This window comes from Artemia sp. Qi Xiang Cuo, chromosome 17, assembly GCF_049724085.1.
Source record: "Artemia sp. Qi Xiang Cuo chromosome 17, ASM4972408v1, whole genome shotgun sequence".
Classification (NCBI taxonomy): domain Eukaryota; kingdom Metazoa; phylum Arthropoda; class Branchiopoda; order Anostraca; family Artemiidae; genus Artemia; species Artemia sp. Qi Xiang Cuo.
In genome coordinates, this window is record NC_142810.1 from 62,660,933 (window position 1) to 62,679,430 (window position 18,498).

At 34.3% G+C, this 18,498-nt stretch overlaps 1 protein-coding gene across 2 annotated transcripts in view; it reads right to left on the reverse strand.

Moving 5' to 3' along the window:
- Nucleotides 1–1,697: 1,697 nt before the first annotated feature.
- The window catches only part of LOC148942448 (LIM/homeobox protein Awh-like), a 135,018-nt gene continuing 118,217 nt past the window's right edge, over nucleotides 1,698–18,498 (reverse strand). For both annotated transcript variants that reach the window (XM_089103037.1, XM_089103038.1), the window contains 2 exons: nucleotides 15,668–15,872; nucleotides 1,698–5,376 (listed from right to left, as the gene is read on the reverse strand). In XM_089103037.1, coding sequence (XP_088959163.1) covers nucleotides 5,333–5,376; nucleotides 15,668–15,872 — 249 coding nt within the window. In that variant the 3' untranslated portion in view covers nucleotides 1,698–5,332. The remainder of the gene's footprint in view (nucleotides 5,377–15,667; nucleotides 15,873–18,498) is intronic.

Here is an 18,498-nt window from a genome sequence, read left to right on the forward strand (position 1 = left end):
TGACTGTAAATCCTGATCTACAAAACGCAGCTAATGAAGGTTTCGAAGCGATTAGCTCTTTCTGAAATGGTCATAAAAACATCAAAAACAAAGGCAATGTGCTGCTCAGAAAGATTTCAGGTTGCAGCTAAGGCAGACCTAAAACTTACTGAAACAGTGGGTCGATGGGTTCCCTTATCTTGGCAGTCTGATCACCAGCAACAATAATCACTATAATAAGAACTTGCAGCTTGCACTTGCGAGTTCAAAGCCCTTATGCCCCTATGGTGCAGCGAGTATATGTCTCAACGGCTTCAAACACAACCTTTCAATACCTTGATCATCCCAATCGCAATCTAACTCGTACAAAATTAAACATCTCCACGGAATTTCCGGCATCACTTATCTTGATAAAATCTGAAATGTCGCAGGCCACGGACGATTTCAAATCCCAAAGACAATGCCACTGAGATACTAATACTGCTACTACTTCTAACAGCTCACTGCAGCATCAAGCTGCCTGCGGCCCAGACAGCTATGCACGCTTCTCCTCCATCCAAAAACTTAGAACTTGGGTGGCTCAGTCATGTCTAATTGATGAGTCAGTCCCGTATCCCAAAATTCCTCTTGGAAGGGCAAGTTGGTTGTGTTGCCCTCGTGGTCTTCTTTCGGATAAATTTGCGCATTATTGTTCTCGGATATTCTTCGTTTACCTTTAAGGACGGTCGGGACTGAAGTCAAATGAAACATATTTCAAAATATATAACGCCATTTTGTTAGCGTCGGAAAATAACAATATATGGTTGTAGCCCTAATGTACAAGGCAAGGTGACCGAGTTTCTGGGGAGAATATGAATACACAAGTCTCTCTTTTAAACAACACAGGCGTGGTATTGAGCTCTTAAGCGAGCTCATGGGCGCAATCAAAAGACATAATTTCAGAACCTAAAAAGAAAGAACAATCTGTGTACATGATTCCAATTTTTAAAGTTCCAAGGACAATGAAAATGAAATCTGATTTTTTGAATCAGTCACGTGAAAAAACAGACACATACTGATCTTTAAAAAAAAAAAAAAAAAATTGAGAATCCAGTACTTAGTGGAGAAAAAACCCTCCATATGCAATTAAGGAGTTTTCAATTCTAACAGGCGCTAAACTTAGAAAAAGGAAATGTGGGTAAAAAATCGGCAAAAAGTAAGCTACAACATTTGGCACCGGATAGGATAAAAAGGTAAAGATTTACTTTGAAGTTTTCTTCGGGAATCAATAGATTATGAATATAAGAATTTTACAGACTAAAATGGTTGTCAAATTTCGCTAACTAGTCTTCCATATTTACCTACAGAGCTAAATGCGACAACACTGGTGAAAATGTGATACTGCCCTAACAACTTGATATTTTTGAATGAACCAAAATAAAAATGTTATAAAATCATCACTATCAGACATGAATAGACTGAAAATTGGATCATGGGGCCAAAAATACTTTGAATATTCATGTCCTTGGTATTTTATACATGATGGGCCTATGTTGTTTGATGAAACATCGTTGTCATAAGATCTAACTTTAGGATAGAAGAAGAAAAACATTGAAGAAACAGAATCTTTGAGCAAAATTGATTTAATTCATAAATCTAATATAATATCAATAACATATCAAAAACAGGAAAATCAGATTAGTAAATCCTTTATCCACTGAACACTTTAAAGCCTAAAATAAACGAATACCTAAAAATATGTAAAAAAAATAAATAAAAAAACAGCGGTAGTTATTTCTAAAATTGATGCAAAAAAAACAAGAAACAAAAAAGTATTCCAGCCAAAATTGATCAAATCATAAAAATAAATCATTAGGTATCATCCAACGATTATTTCTTAAATAACAAGTAAAAAAGAAACCGCAAACTGTTAAAATAAAAACCGTAACACTTAAATAAAATCTGGATTCAAAATGAAGATTTAAAGAAGAGTACCAAGGACATTAAAATAACAGGACATCTTAGGTCTACTGAAATGTGCTGCAAAATTTTCTGGGCATGTTTCGTCTTATCATAAACTGAGAAATAATACGGTTTTGTGTTCTTTATGTAATATTAACATCGAGAGATTTAAAATAAAAAAAAACGACATTAATAAAATATTTTGGTTAAGTTTGCAGCATAGAATTAGCTCTTTTTTCATTTATGCGTTGCTGCTGAAAGAGAAAAAGGAAAAAGTTTTTATTTTGATTGTTTCGAAATTATTAATATTTTAGGGTAGTACCACAATTTTTTCAATGTTGCCACTTTGAACCGTTAAAATAGAAAAAGAACTAACTGGTTAAATTTGACAAAGGTTTTATTTGTAAAAACGCAAACCAAAAAAACCAAAGAAAAACACCAGTTCGGTGCCATATACTTTTATCTTGGTTTTTTGTCCACATTCTTTTTTTCTTAGTTTTACTCCCCCCTTTTACTTGGGCGTGGAGTCCTTGAGAATGAAGAGTCCTTCAGCAGGTCTTTTTTATTAAAAATGTAATTCCCAATTTTCCATAATATTTAAGATATATATGGTTTGGAGGTTTCATTTAATCAATTTAAAAAATCATCTGATTTTCACTGTCCTTGGTAATTAATCTGAGTAGTCGTTGATTTTGCTTCCTATTCTTGAATAATGATCGAAAAAAAGAAAGAACAAGAAGCAAAAATCTCTCGGTAAATCTGCTATCTAATGAGCACTTTTGGAACACTTAAGGAGTAATATAAGAGGATCAACACAATAAACATAAAAAAAAAACTTGTTAACAAAACTCCAGATATTGACACACAACTCCTTACGACTCAGATCCCTAAGAGTCAGAAGTTTGTTCTGAAATATAGGCAAAAAAGGCGCTTGATTATTTTGAAATCCCTATCCAAACTAATACGCACAATATACGCTATAATACATAATATTAGCACAGAGAAACAAAGAACTTACTGGTAAAAACAGGACAAAGTTTTTTATTGGCTTAAACGTACCCAGAAATCTAATAAAGTTAGGATTATGGGGAAAGGAGATAGGAAGCCCCGAGACCCCATCCCTGCGTATGTACGTGCCAGACCATCAGCCTATTCGATACACTTAGGCATGAGCTTGAAACACCAGGGTTATTTTGTCTCTAAAAATAAGGAATAATTTGATTGGCTTAAGAAAATACATCACAGAAATAAGCCAATGAAATTAAAGTTTAGTTTTCATCACAGAAGTACAGAAAACAATCTCTCTTTTCTCCTCGCTAATTCCATTTCTAAAATTCCACCAATTCTAAAATTCTAACTATAACTTATTTAAACTGGAGATTCACAATAGGTAACATGATCATCATATTATAAATGATGGTACCTATTATCAGTCTTGCAATAATGCAAGAATGAATATTTTAGGGGAGGGGGAGGGTAGACAGGATAAAAGCTTTTAAAAAAACATGAAAACAAACCATATAGAAACGGTAAGAAGGACCAGTGGCATATATTTAGCCGATTTCATAGGCACCCGTCTGGGGGGGGGGGGGAGCTGCACCCCCCATGTCTGAATGATCCTGTCTTATATTTCTACATTTTTGTTTTGAGCTTTCTGTTATACGGCATTGGAAGTGCCTATTTGTCCATGTAAGCCCCCCCCCCTCTAAAATTCAGCTTATGGGCGCCAATGTTACATTTCCCTCCATGCCAACTTATTGCATCTAGTCACACTTACGTGAGTATGATCACGAGTTCGTTAGTGTTACTTTGCATTTGAAATATATCGCACTTTATCACCTAAAGCTGTAACGCGACTTTTGAATTAATGCACTATTGAATATATGAAGAATAAAAAAGAGGGATTAGGTTGAAAATATAGAAATAACACAAAACGAATTAGGTAAAATCGATTTCGGAGTCGATTTCAGGACTAAGCGGGGTAATTAAATTGTACCCATTTGAAAGGGAAACTTATGAAAATCATCGACTAAAAGCTTAGATCCTAAGAAATAATAAAAGGATAAACCAAAATTAAATTATGAAATTAATAAGTGAGAAAATGTCAGATTGGCTGCCAAGCAAACATTAAATTACCGTAAAAACTATAAATAAATGGATATTTAAGTTGAAATATTTTTACATATGAAATATATTGGCTATATGTAGAAAAAAACAAAGCATCGAATGGAACTAATACCAAAAGACACTTGACATAATCAGTGGTATCAACTCACAAAAATGAGTGGGTCAGGGGGACAAGATTTCTTTTTACAGAAATACAAAAGAAAATATTTTAAAAACTCAGAAAGGGTGAAGCGGGGGGGGGGGGGGTTGTCAGTTTTTTTTTTACTTTTGTTGGTGGATATGTAAAGTTAGTAAATTAAATTGATGCATATTCTTTTCTTTTTTTTCAGAAAATCAAAAAATGCGAAAAAAACAAACTAATTATCAAAATCAAAAGGCCTAATTACCAGCCCACCATTTCCTAATTGGCACCCCTGAGTATAATGTACTTTCGATCTAAAAAATGAAGATCTGAAAAAAAACATAGTATAAGAAGTTTAGCGAGGGCTATTATTTTTTTGTAATTTTTTAATGAACGTAAAAAATGATATTCCCTAAGCCTAGAGGCAGTGGCGTAATTTTGTCAAAATCCCGAGGGGGGTGGGGGCAAAGTTGGAGCCAATTTTGTCAAATCAAGTGAAAATGACAGTGAAAACTAAAAAATGAGTCACATATTACCATAAAGGCAAAGATAAAATAAAGAAAAATGACCTGTTTCTCTATATACTTGAACTATGCAAGCTTACCTAGATTTTGACAAGGTTTTTAGTAGAAACTAAATTTCACCTGGGGAGGGGGAAAACTTAGGTTTGTGGGAAAACTTGGGTCTGGAGAGGGCATTTGCCCCCTCCCTGTCCCATAGGAACTTACACCCCTGTCTAGAGGGCCATTTTTTTAATTTTTTCAAAGCAGATGAAAAAAAAATTCAAAATATGTCCTCCACCCCATTAATTGGGGCTCGGAACATAACTTAGCTTTGAATACTCTTCGGTAAGATTAGGCCTATTGTATAAGAGAACACTGGAACATTATTTGCCATTATCAGCTGTTCTTTAATATCTGTATTAGTTCTACTAATTTATTACTTTCACGTAATACTAATCTAACGTTTAGAACATTAGTAGAAACTTGATATGCTCATTGTTACTCATTTGTTCTAAAACAAGCTCACTGCTTATAGTTGCTCATCATTAGAATCACACCGATTTTCTGTGACAGAAACACACAATCGTGAAAAATATATTCATTAAAGCTTGCTGGTGAGTTCCGTATCTGGTGTGAATATCACAAATAAATTCACATCTGATCACGACATATCCATTCCTGTCACTTGAAGCATGTCTTCAGATGCTTAAAGGAAGGAAAAACGAAATTAGTTATAAAAAATAATTCTGATATTTATGTATCTGGCCGCTGGTGGGTCTTTATGTTAAAGTCTAAAGTAAGAAATCTAAATATATATGGTCCGTAAAGAAACAAACTGATACATACAAATCGTTGACTTAGGAAAATTTAAGAGAACTAATTTTTCTTCTGAGAAATTCGGGGATAGAAAAATCAATGGTTAAACTACGAACAAACCCCGTCATGAAAGCGAAAAACTGAAGAAAAAATCTACAGTAGACTATCAAACAAGATATAGAAGACCACTGTTACAGAATAATAATTTTTTCGGTTCAATAAGGCAACACTGACGAAAATTTAGTACCGCCTAGGTTGTTTTCAAGGGGGGGGGGTTAGGGAGGCCGACACCCACCCAAAAATAGTTGTCTGACTCGCAAAAACATAACAAAATGCATAAAAACACTTTTTTGATGCCTTAAATATTTTTCTCTACCCCCCCCCCCCCGAACAAAAATCCTGGATACGGCCCTGAGCACTGCCTTAAAAACTTCACAATTTTCAAATAAATAATCAGAAGCATCTGAGGAAATTATTGTTTTCAGATATAAATTGGTCCAGGGGGAAAAAATATATTATTTTGGATGTTCTTAGTGCGTTAATAGGGTATATTAAAAACTGAGACTTTGGCTTATTCTCTAATAATTTTTTTTTATGAAGAATCAAGTATATAACAAAGACCAAGTAAAACTTCAGCTGCAAATTTTTATTCCCACTAGCAAGGGATAAGTTCCCGATCCTAAGCATGACTCCATCCCCAACGATAAAATGAAAGTTCAAAATAGTGATAAAATCCTTTTTAATAGACAGTGTATAGAAATTCACAAAATACCAGATATTTCGGTCACATATACAGTGACCAAAATATCTGGTATTTTGTGAATTCCTATACACTGTCTATTAAAAAGGATTTTATCCCTATTTTGAACTTTTATTTTATCGTCATGGAAAAACAGTGTGGTCTCCGAAATTATCTCCATCCCAAAAAATCACCCTGTTTCACAGTTTTTTCTACAATTCCCATATCTTTATATGGTGATATATAGGTGGGTGCCCACCTAGTTTTTGCCTTATTTCAAATTTTTTTCTTCTCCAAAAACTTTGACCTTAAAAAAAATTAAATAAAAAAAACAAGTTTTTTTACTGAAAGTAAGGAACGACGTTAAAACTTAAAACGAAAAGAAATTATTCCGTATATGAAGGGTGCTGTCCCCTCCTCAACGCCTCGCTCTTTACGCTAAAGTTTTTCATTTTTAAAAAAAATAAAGTTGTGAGAAAGTCAAACTTTAGCGTAAAGAGCGAGGCGTTGAGGAGGGGAAAGTCCCCTTCATATACGGAATAATTTCTGTTCATTTTAAGCTTTAACGTCGTTCCTTGCTTTCAGTTAAAAAAACTTGTTTTTTTTTAATTTAATTTTTGAACGTTTTTGAATTAATGCAGTTTTTGATTTTGGCTCACCGTACATGAATAATTAAAATAAAAATTGCATATTAATTGTACTTTTATTTGGTTAAATGGCTTTCTCGAAACTTGTTTAATTTTATTTACGAACGTTTTTATTAGTAATAAATATACGTAACTTACGAATTAACTTACGTAACGAACTTCTATATTCATAAATTTTTGACATGTATATTAGGGGGTTCGCACCCTAGTCAATACCTTGTCTTAAAGCTAAAGTTCGAATTTTTTTCCAATTCTTTAAAAATGACCCCTTAATCACAATCTGTTGATCAGTTGAAAAACTTTTTTTTATTTTTTTTTATTTAATTTATATATATATATATATATATATATATATATATATATATATATATATATATATATATATATATATATATATATATATATATATATATATATATATATATATATATATATATATATATATATATATATATATATATATATATATATATATATATATATATATATATATATATATATATATATCTATATCTATATCTATATCTATATCTATATATATATATATATATATATATATATATATATATATATATATATATATATATATATATATATATATATATATATATATATATATATATATATATTACGATATGCCGCGTCGCTCCTTACTTACAGTTCGTTACAATGAACCCTTTTGTAAGAAAAAGATATACAAGAACAAAGAAGAAGAAAAAAGAAATGAAACCGAATAAGTAATGAATGAACAAAAATAGTCTTGACTCTTTTGTTGTTGCAGACTACATGATTATAGAGGTCATAGTAAACAATATGAAACAAAATAAAGAATAAGAAACAATAAGAAAAAAACAAATATAAAAATTTGCAAATGAACATAGAATTGTCCCTTTTGGTGGTACATACTGCATGCTTATGTCAGCCATAATCATAGGCAGCGCAATAGCGATGCCTAAGTAAAGAATGATGTTGGCACAATATATTATTAATTTATTTTTTATTTTTTATTTTTGTTTAGGCCAGGGCACTTTGTATCAAAGGAGTTGTCTTAGAAACTTCGAAAAGGGCTCATTCGATTGGAAATTGCAAGGGTTTGTGCCTTTTTTAATGGTCGAAAGTGATTCGAGGGCAACTAACACCCCTTCCACGCCCACCATTTCCCCAAACACATCCAATCAAAATTTTAAGATAGCCATTTTGTAATTTCCACATGGAAATTATGTTTTTGATGAGGAAGCTCCTCCCCCCAACCCTCAGGACAAGGGTTGTAAGTTGTGCCCTGGGGACATATAATGTTTTTATAGAAAGCATTGTCGTAGAAACGAAAGATCTGGAAATTATGTTTTTGAGGAGGACATTCCCTCCACAGTCCTCACTGCAAGGGTTATAAGTTATGCCCTAGGGGGAATATAAGGTTTTTTAAAGAAAGCTTTGTCGTAGAAACTTCAAAAAGGGCTCATTCGATTGGAAATTCGCAGAGCTAGTGGCCTTTTTATTAGTCGAAAGTGATTGGAGGGCAACTAAACCCCCTGTCAATTCCATTATTTCCCCAAACACATTTAATCAAAGTTTTTAAATAGCTATGTTGTTCGACTTAGTTCAAAGGTCCAGAAATTATGTATTTGAGGATGACACTCCCCCACAGCCGTCAGGGCAAGGGTGACAAGTTTTGACCTGGGAGCATATTACGTTTATAAAGAAAGTGTTGTCGTAAAAACTTCAAAAAGGGCTCACTCGATTGGAAATCGAAAGGGCTAGTGCCTTTTTTAATAGTTGAAAGTACTTGCAGGGCATCTGACGCCCTCTCACGCCCACCATTTCCCCAAACACACACAATCAAAATTTTAAGATATCCATTTTGTGCAACGTAGTTAAAATTTATGGAAATTAGATCTCTGAGGATGATAACCCCTCAGAGCCCTCGGGGCAAAGGTTGTAAGTTATGCCCTGGGAGCATATAAGGTTTTTATAAAAAGTCTTGTCATAAAAACTTCTAAAAAAGCTCATTTGATTGGAAATTGGAAGGGCTAGTGCCCTTTTTAATAGTCAACAGTGATCGAGGAGCAACTAACCCCCGTCTCATGCCCACCATTCCCCTAAACACGTCCAATCAAAATTTTGAGATAATTCTGGAAATTATGTCTTTGAGGATGAAAAACCCCCAAAATCCTCAGGGCAAAGGTTGTAAGTTTTGCCCTGGGGGCATATAAGGTTTTTATAGAAAGTGTATTCGTAGAAACTTAAAAAGGGCTCATTCGATTGGAAATACAAAGGGCAAGTGATCTTTTTAATAGTAGAAAGTGATTGGAGGGCAACTAACCCCCCTTTCACACCCACCTTTTTCCCAAACACATCCAATCAAAATCTTGAGATAAAAATTTCGTTCAACGTAGTTGAAAGGTCCGGAAATTATGTCTTTGAGGATGAGACTCCCCCGACAGCCCTCGGGGCAAGGGTTGTAAGTTACGCCCTGGGGGCATTTATGGTTTTTATAGAAAGCGTTATAGTAAACACTTAAAAAAGGGCTCACTCGATTAGAAATTGAAAGGGCTAGTGTCCTTTATAATAGTTGAAATAACTTGAGGGCGACTAACCCACCCCCCTCTCACGCCCACCATTTCCCCAAACATACGCAATCAAAACTTTGAGATATTAATTTTGTTCAACGTAGTTAAAAGTTCTGGAAATTAGGCCTTTGAGGATGATAACCCTCTCACAGTCCTCAGGGCAAGGGTTGTAAGTTGTGCCTTGGGGACATATAAGATTTTTTAAAGAAAGTGTTGTCGTAGAAACTTCAGAAAAGCTCATTTGATTGGAAATTGAAAGGGCTAGTGCCTTTTTTAATAGCCGAAAATTATTGGAAAGCAACTAATCCCCCTCTCACGCCTACCATTTCCCCAAACACATCCAATTAAATTTTGAGATAGGCATTTTCTTTAACGTAGTTGTAAGTTCTGGAAAGTACTAGGTCTTTGAGGATGATTTTCCCCCCCCCCACAGCCGTCAAGGCAATGGTTGTAAGTTATGCCCCGTAGAGGGGGCATATGAGTTTTTTTATACTCACATTCCAATTGAGAGAGACTTTTTGAAGTTTCGTAGAAACTTCAAAAAAGTCTCATTCAATTGGAAACTGAAAGGGCTAGTGACCTTTTTAATAGGCTAGTCAAAATTGATCGGAGGGCAACTAACCCCCTCTCACACTCACCATTTCGCCAAACACATCCAATCAAAATTTTGAGATAGCAATTTTTTTCAACGTAGTTGAAAGTTCTAGATATTATGTCTTTGAAGATAATTCCCCCCCCCCAGAACCCTCCAGGCAAGGGTTGTAACAAACAGAAATTAAAATAAGTCAAACTCAAAACGAGCAGAAATTAATCTGAGTAGGGTTCCAAACCCTATGCTTTCTAAAAGCGAATATAATTTGTACTCTACAGAAAAAAATTCTTTTAAATGTTTTCACTTTTCTAACTTTAAAAAATCAAAAATTAATTAAGATTTTAAGGAATAAATATCAGCATATGTATATTAAACTGACAATGCACATTTTTTTCAGTTAATTCATCTGAATTTTTTTCAGTAAAGTACAATAGAAAGCATAGGGTTTAGAACCCTACTCAGATTAATTTCTGCTCGTTTTGAATATGACTTATTTCAATTTCTGTTTGTTTTGGGTTTCATTTATTTATTCATACTGATTTGTGGAACTTGTATAAACTGATTTGTGGAAACTGATTGTGGGTTTGGCGTGAAATTCAAAATTCGAAACATATGTGCTGAATTATATCTCATTGGTTTTTAACAAGAAACAACAACTATTGGAACCAATGGGTTCATCAGTTGTCCCTATTACAGCTGACAAGTATATCCAACGATACCCCTATGGTAAAGAGGGGACTTTAAGGGTAAAATTCTTTCCAATTTTCTACAAATTTCCAACTATCCTGCTGCTACTCAGCATCAGCTTGCTTCCTGCATTTTGCTTGGTTTCTGTATTCTGCTGTGCTTTGCTTTTATTGCTTCTTTGAAATGTCTACCAGGAGCCAATCTGCTGCTGTTAATTCTAGGCCCGCTAACCCAAGTAATCCTGCCTTTGCTACGCCTGAGGTTCCGACAGATATTATTAATTTGAAGAAGATGGCAAAGTCCATTGAGGAAAATGTCTTTAAATACCTGATTATTACTGTTACAAAGAGCATTCAGTCACAAGTTCAATCCCTTGGTCTGCCTATGAAAGGTGACAAAGTTGACCTTAATTTGGCAGTTAAGAACCTGATGTCAGGCTCCATCCAGGAAGACATTAAACAGATGGTCAGTACACAGCTTCAAGCAATGGACTTTCCTGGTAAAATTGCAGATATTGAAAAAAAGCTTGCTGATCATGTTACTGCTCAAACGGATCAAATTAAGCACCAAGAATTAAAAAATCAACTCATTGTATTGGGATTACCTGAGGATACTACATTTCACAAGCTTGAGACTAAGTTTTTGTCATTTTGCCAAGATAAGTCTCCTAGTATTAGTCTTTTGAACAGTATCATTGTGTTTGTGAAACGTTTTGGAAAACGAGTAGGTAATAAAAACCGACCAGTTATTATTCAGTTCTGCAACCTGAGAGCACGTTTCTTGCTTCTCAAAAATAAAAAGGACTTGAAAGAATCTGGTGTGGTCATTAATGAGCCTTTAACTAAACCTAAGCTTACCTTACTTTCACAAGCTAAAGCTCATTGTGGTAGAAATAATGCATGGGCGGTGAATGGTGATATTTTTGTTAAAAGTGGAAGTAGGGTACTCAAAATATCATCCATTGGTGACATTAATGCCCTTCCTGTTTTGCAAGAGTCTTTTGCCAGTATTGTTTCAGAATGACTAGTGCTGCTTAACATAGCTCTTCTCTTTACAACAAAATTTCATCTGCTTAGTTATTTTTTTGCCATCTTTTCTTTTTTTCTCTTTGGCTTGTTCTTTTTCCCTTGTCATCAAAATTATTACATGCAGTGTGTTTTTTAACTTATTTTCCATGCTGTATTCGTCCTGTCCACACTAATTTAGCTTTATCTGTTTCAACACTTTTCCTAATATTGGATAATGAAAATAGATGACACTCAGGATTCTTTTTCTTTCCTAACTAAACTTTCTCTTTTTGATTCAGTGTGCTTTGATTCACCTTTTGTTTCTGGTGATGATAGTGAAAATGATCCTCTGTTAAAATCTCTTCATCAGTCTGATTGTTGTTTCCATTCTTATCAACATTACTTTGAAAAAGTGCTGCCTTCAATGTCTTCTGTTAAAAACTTTAATGTGTTTACTTTGAATGTGCAGGGTTTAAGGTACAAATGGAATAATGTTCTGCAATATATTGGTGGTATCAACTACCCTTATGATGTAGTAGGTCTCACAGAGACCTGGCTGTCTTCAAGTGATGATATTTCTGTGTATGACATACCAGGTTTTACTGCATACCACTCAAACTAGATCTCTAACTAAGTGCTCTGGTGGTTATATTCCTTTTTGTCAGAAGTAATCTTAATGATGTGAGACGTTCAGATCTTGAGAAGATTTTTGATCCAGTCATAAATAATAGAAGTGTGTATGCTTTGATTGTTGACCTGTCATGTGATACAGTAAGTTGTGACACTATTTGTTTATATTATACGCCTCCACCTTTCCCAATTGCGAAATTTTCTGAATTAATTGATGAAATGTACTTAGCTGATAAGCTTGCTTCAAGAAATGTTTTTATGCTTGGAGACTTTAACTGCAATTTATTGAAAATTGGGTGTGATAATGAGTCTGACCGAGTTTTTGAATCTATTTCTTCCTCTGGCCTTCTTCCTTGCATTTTCTTTCATACTCGTGTTGATCCAGTCAGATCTTCTGCAACTCTGATTGACAACATTTTTCTGTCTTCTAAAAATGATCTTAAATTTTCCTCTGGTATTATTTTCTCTGATCTTTCTGACCAATTTCCAATTTATTGTTCTGTTCCCAAATTAAAAATGCTGAGCCAAGAGGATACCAGAGGTGATTCTTATTCAAGAATTTATATTCAGAGCAATGTTCATAACCTTATGTCTGATCTTAGTGCTTGTGATTGGTGTTCAGTAATGAATTCTGATGATGTTAATAGGGCTTCAGCCTCATTAATAAGTCGGCTGACAACACTAATTGAAAAAAATTTTCCCCTAGTAAAATCTTCAAGTAAATATAAACCCAAGATGCCTTGAATGTTTCCTAGTCTTTTGAAATCAACAATGCAGAAGTCATTACTTTTCAAGTTGGATTACAAAAGCCTTGATCCTGATGATTTACCGGAGTATAAGCTTTATAGGACTGCATTAACATCAACAATTAGACTAGCTAAGAAGAATTATTTTTTGTTGAAAATTCAGGAATGCAAAGGTAATTTACAAAGAGTTTGGAGTGTAGTTAATGAAGCTTTATCTCGTAGGAAACAGTCAAATAAACAGCCTACTGCCTTCAAGAATGCAGATAGTTCAACTATTGAAAAAGCAGCTGTACCTAGTGGCTTCAACTCTTACTTTACCACCCTACCAACTGTTAATACCCCCTCCTTTCCTAAACTAGGTAAATCTTCACCAGCTGAGAGAAGTATTTTTCTAACTCCTTGTACAACCAGAGAGATCTGTGATTTTATTTCTTCTTTAAGTAGCAGTAACACAGCTGATGCGCTTGGACTAACAAACCATGTGCTTAAGTCTGTTTCTTCTTATGTTGTTGAACCTCTTACCCATATTTTTGATCTATCTATTTCAAAAGGTGTATACCCTGATTCGTTTAAAATTGCAAAAGTACTCCCTCTTTTTAAGAAGGGTCACCCCAGCTTAGTGTCAAATTATAGACCTATATCGATTCTCCCAATTTTCTCGAAATTACTTGAAAAAGTTGTGCATAAGAGGTTTTTTTCATTCCTGTCTACTGGTGCTTCAATTGGAAGCGGTTCTGTTCTGTCTGATCACCAGTATGGCTTCCGACCTAAACTCTCTACTGCATGTGCTCTAGTTAACGCTACAGAATTCGTGCGTATTAACATAGACAAGGGTCGTTGTATTCTAGGACTATTTCTTGATTTTTATAAAGCTTCAACATGGTAGATCCTTTTGTCTTACTGGGAAAACTGTCTCTACTTGGATTTCGGGGAATTGCCTTTGAATGGTTTAAATCTTACCTGTCTAATAGATCTTAGTTTGTGTGTTATGATGGGAAATGTCCTGATATAGCCTCGGTTTCCAAAGGGGTACCTCAAGGCTCAGTTTTGGGACCACTCCTCTTTCTTATTTATATTAATGACCTTCCTCCATCTCCTAACCTTTATAACCACACTGTTGTGTTTGTAGACCATAGTAATTTTTTTGTGGTTTCTAATGATCTGCCCTATGCTGTTGCTAAGGCTCAGCTTCTGCTCAACCATGTGCGTGATTGGTGTGAGCAGAACGGGATGCTGTTGAATAGTTCTAAGAGTAGTATTATTCATTTTCGAACCCCATACCACATGTCTGACCCTTCCCCAACAATCTTTGTTTTTTTTGGTACTGATATAATTCCCCAGTGCTCTTGTGTTAAACTTCTTGGTGTGCGTGTTGATTGTATTCTTTCTTTCAAAACTCATATTTCTTATACACATTCTATAATTTCTCGTCAAGTGTCTATGCTTCATCGTACCAATCAATTTCTTCCTCCCGATGTAATGCTTTCTCTTTACTATGCATTTGTCCTTCCTCATCTTTCTTATTGTTGCACTGTATGGGGCAATACTAACTATTCTTCCCTTCAGCAACTCCGAACAGCACAGAATAGAGCGGTGAAGACAACTTTTCGCCTACCCCGACTCTATCCTACAGCTGATCTTTACAGTGCTACAGGTCTAGATGCCTTAGATGTGGTTATCAAGAAGCAGAACCTAAAACTAGCTCATCGAGCCTTCAATTTCTCGCTTCCTCCAAATATCTTATCCTACTTTGATCTAGCATCAACACGTAAGTGCCAGACTTTGCTTCGGAGCTCTGTTCACCAATTTCGGCTGCCTAAAAGGGTATCCTCAGCAGCTCAGAGGTCACCAATTTATAGAGCAATTGCTCTTTGGAACTCTATTCCCAGTGAACTTTCTCTGATCAAAAACTCTTCTTCCCTTTGCAGAAAAATATTCTCTAAGGCTTGAAGTAATTTCGTTTTTTTTCTTTATTTCTTTATTCATTTTGCTTTATTTATTTTTTCCGCTTTACCTTATATAGTTTTTTTCTTTTCTCCTCTCGTATTATGTTGAATGAGATTCGAACCCCGTTGTTTAATAATATTATTAATAGTTTGGATTTTTAATAAATTACAGGACATTTTCAGTTCGGATAAAATTAAGTTAAAGGTTATTGTGTAGCAGTTGTCTGTTTTTTGTTGTTTTTTTTATTTTTCTCGCATTGTGTTTATATTTTTGAGATATGGTTGTATTTTTTTTCCTTCCCTGATTTGTTTTGTGTGAATTTTGTGATTGATACGAGGTCCTCTACAAGCTATGCTTCTTGGGGCCTCTAGCGCTTAAGTGTATTTATGTATTTATTGTAGTATTTAATAAATTGAATTGAATTGAATTGAAGTTGTAAAAAAATAAAGAATAATAAATTATAAAAAAGAAAAAAAATACAGATAAAAAATAAAGAAACGAAAATTTGATTTTCTCGTTTGAATTTGAAGATTGGTCATATTAATAATAATAAAGAGCAAAATAAAGAACGAGAAAAAATAAAAGAAATAAAAATGGAGCAGAAACAAACAACCGAACCTTGACTCGTTTCCAATGGAGTTGAAGGCTGATTGTATGAATCATAATAGATATGTGAGCTGAAACCAGGACTATGCATGTCAGGTTGATCCATTCTTAACGTTGGGGGTTCTACCACAGAGGCAATGCTATTTCCTCTTTGACGAGAATGAGGCTTACTGGTGAGGTGCTTTTTATGGCGGGCACGCATATTTTGAAACCATACCTGAAAATGACAATCTTTAAACAATTGGCTTAGATACACTTCTACACTTCAACGTCTTACAATTAATCATTAAGTTTTACAAAAATTTAGCCGTATTGAAGCATATATATATATATATATATATATATATATATATATATATATATATATATATATATATATATATATATATATATATATATATATATATATATATATATATATATATATATATATATATATATATATATATATATATATATATATATATATATATATATATATATATATATATATATATATATTCTTACTTTGATGAAGTTTACACTTCGCACGCAAGATGCTCAAACTGGTGTGAACCTCCGTGCAACTGAACTGTCGCGCAGCTGAACACCCGTACAATTTAACCCGATTTAACTGAACCCCCGTCTAACTAAACCCTCGTACAACTGAACCCCTATGCAACTGAACCCTCGTGTAACTGAACCCTTGTGTAACTGAACCCCTGTGCAACTGAACCCCGTGCAACTGAACCCCCGGACATAGTTTTTCATTATTCTACAAATATGAGGCATTATCATGGGGTAAAACATACGTTAGGATCATTATACATGTTTAACCTTGTTGGAATTGTTTGTCGTTAAAAGTCTTAATATAAATGCCTGTCAAGATCCTTCATAAAACAGCTCTGTTTTATGGTCTGAAGTCAACAGTTCAAGTACCTTTTTTAAGAGTCAGAAGTGATCAGGCCACTCTACGCCACTTTTTCTTCCAAATACATCCGATGAATATTTTGAGATAACCATTTTATTTAAAACAGAACAAAGTTTAAATAACTATGACCCTGGTGTTCACAACCCTCACTCCCTGGTACAAGGGCTGTAACTTATGCAAGTTCTACTGTATAAGATTTTTATCAAGAAAAGAGGGTATAGATAGATAGATAGATAATTTATTCAGCCGCTAGGCCGTACACAAACATTACAATGATTATATAAGACAACAACCAGCATGCACTTAAATAAATTGTATAACTACTAACAACAAATAAAAACCTCAAACCCTTTATTTACATCTTTTTAAACCCTCTTTTATAAATCCAGTCGCTGCTATAATCGTCTTCCGGGATGAAGATTGGATCCCAGGAAAAATCACTTCCCCATCACCTAAATACTTCAATCTCAATTCTGAAAGCCCCTGGCACGCCGTCAAAAAATGGAGCAAATTTTCTTCCTCCATACCACATAAAGAGCAAGTATAACATGATATCGGGCCCTGAGCATTTCTTTGAAATACTTATAATCTACTTTTTAAGAGTAAACCATTCGCTTGGACCTAGAACCACACAAGTTTTCCGGAGGCAAATTCAGCTTAAAATAATATTCTAGTCCAAAAGACTCTTTTATCTTAGAATACTGGCGCAAGGTTTCAGATTTTCGAATCTGTTCATGCCAGAGTTGGATCTCTTGATCCTCCTTAACATGTTTTAGCTTCCGATAAATTTCCTCTGGATCGCCTGTTGGACCAAGAACTTCATTTCAAGCGTATGAGAGTCCGGCTTTAACATGGAACGGCCACGATCTTTTTCTACCTTGCTGCAATAATTCAAAATATGCGGCTTTCATAAGCCTCTCATCTGGTAGTTGGATAATTTTCAGCCAAAATTTTACAACTTGTAGTAACCTTTCTTTATGCAGCGAAAACAATCCTAGATCTCCCTTAAGAGCCTGTGTATGAGTTGTAGCATGTACCCTAACCAATCTCTTATAATACTGTAATTGAACCATCTAATTGCGGGATCACCTCATATCCCCAAAGCTCCGCACCATAATGTATAGTAGGGCGAATTTTTGATTGAAATAAATGCTTGTGCATTTTGATATTTTTAATTTAATTTAAAGCTGTATTCCTTGAAACTGCTGAAGAAACCGCTTTACCTCTACCCACCATTTCTTTCACACAATTCTTCTAATTTCCTTTATTATTTAATATAAACCCTATATACTTAAAAGTTGTACTTTTTTTCAACTCAATACCCTTAAATAAAATTTATCATTATTTTTATTTGTACAAAAAACTACAATTTCAGCCTCTTGGATATTTAATCTCATTTTTTTTTCCAAATAAACATCTAATATGTTCAACAATATTTGCAAATCTTCGGCGCTTCTAGCTATCAGCACTGCATCATCCGCATATAACAACAGAGACAAAGCTAAATTTCCTAAACTCACTGTTGGTGCCCATTTTTCCTAAAAAAAAACTCAACAATATCATTAATATATAAACAAAATAGCCTCGGTAACAAGGTGCTACCCTGTTTAACTCCGACCTCGCAACTAAATAAATCCGAAAACCCTTCCCCTGCTACCTTAACCATTCCTCTTGTTAGCCTATACATATCACACACTAGTCGAACAAAAATACGGGGCAGTCCTATCCTCAACAATTCTACGCACAACAAAATCCTATCAACACTATCGAATGCTCTCTCAAAATCTACGAAAGCTAGCAATAAATTACTCTTACCTCTACTATACTTTTCTATCAACGCCTTAAGTACAATTACCGTGTCAACTGTGCTATATCCTTCCCTGAATCCACCTTGTTCCTCACGAATTATTCAATTCATCTTTAACCAATTAGC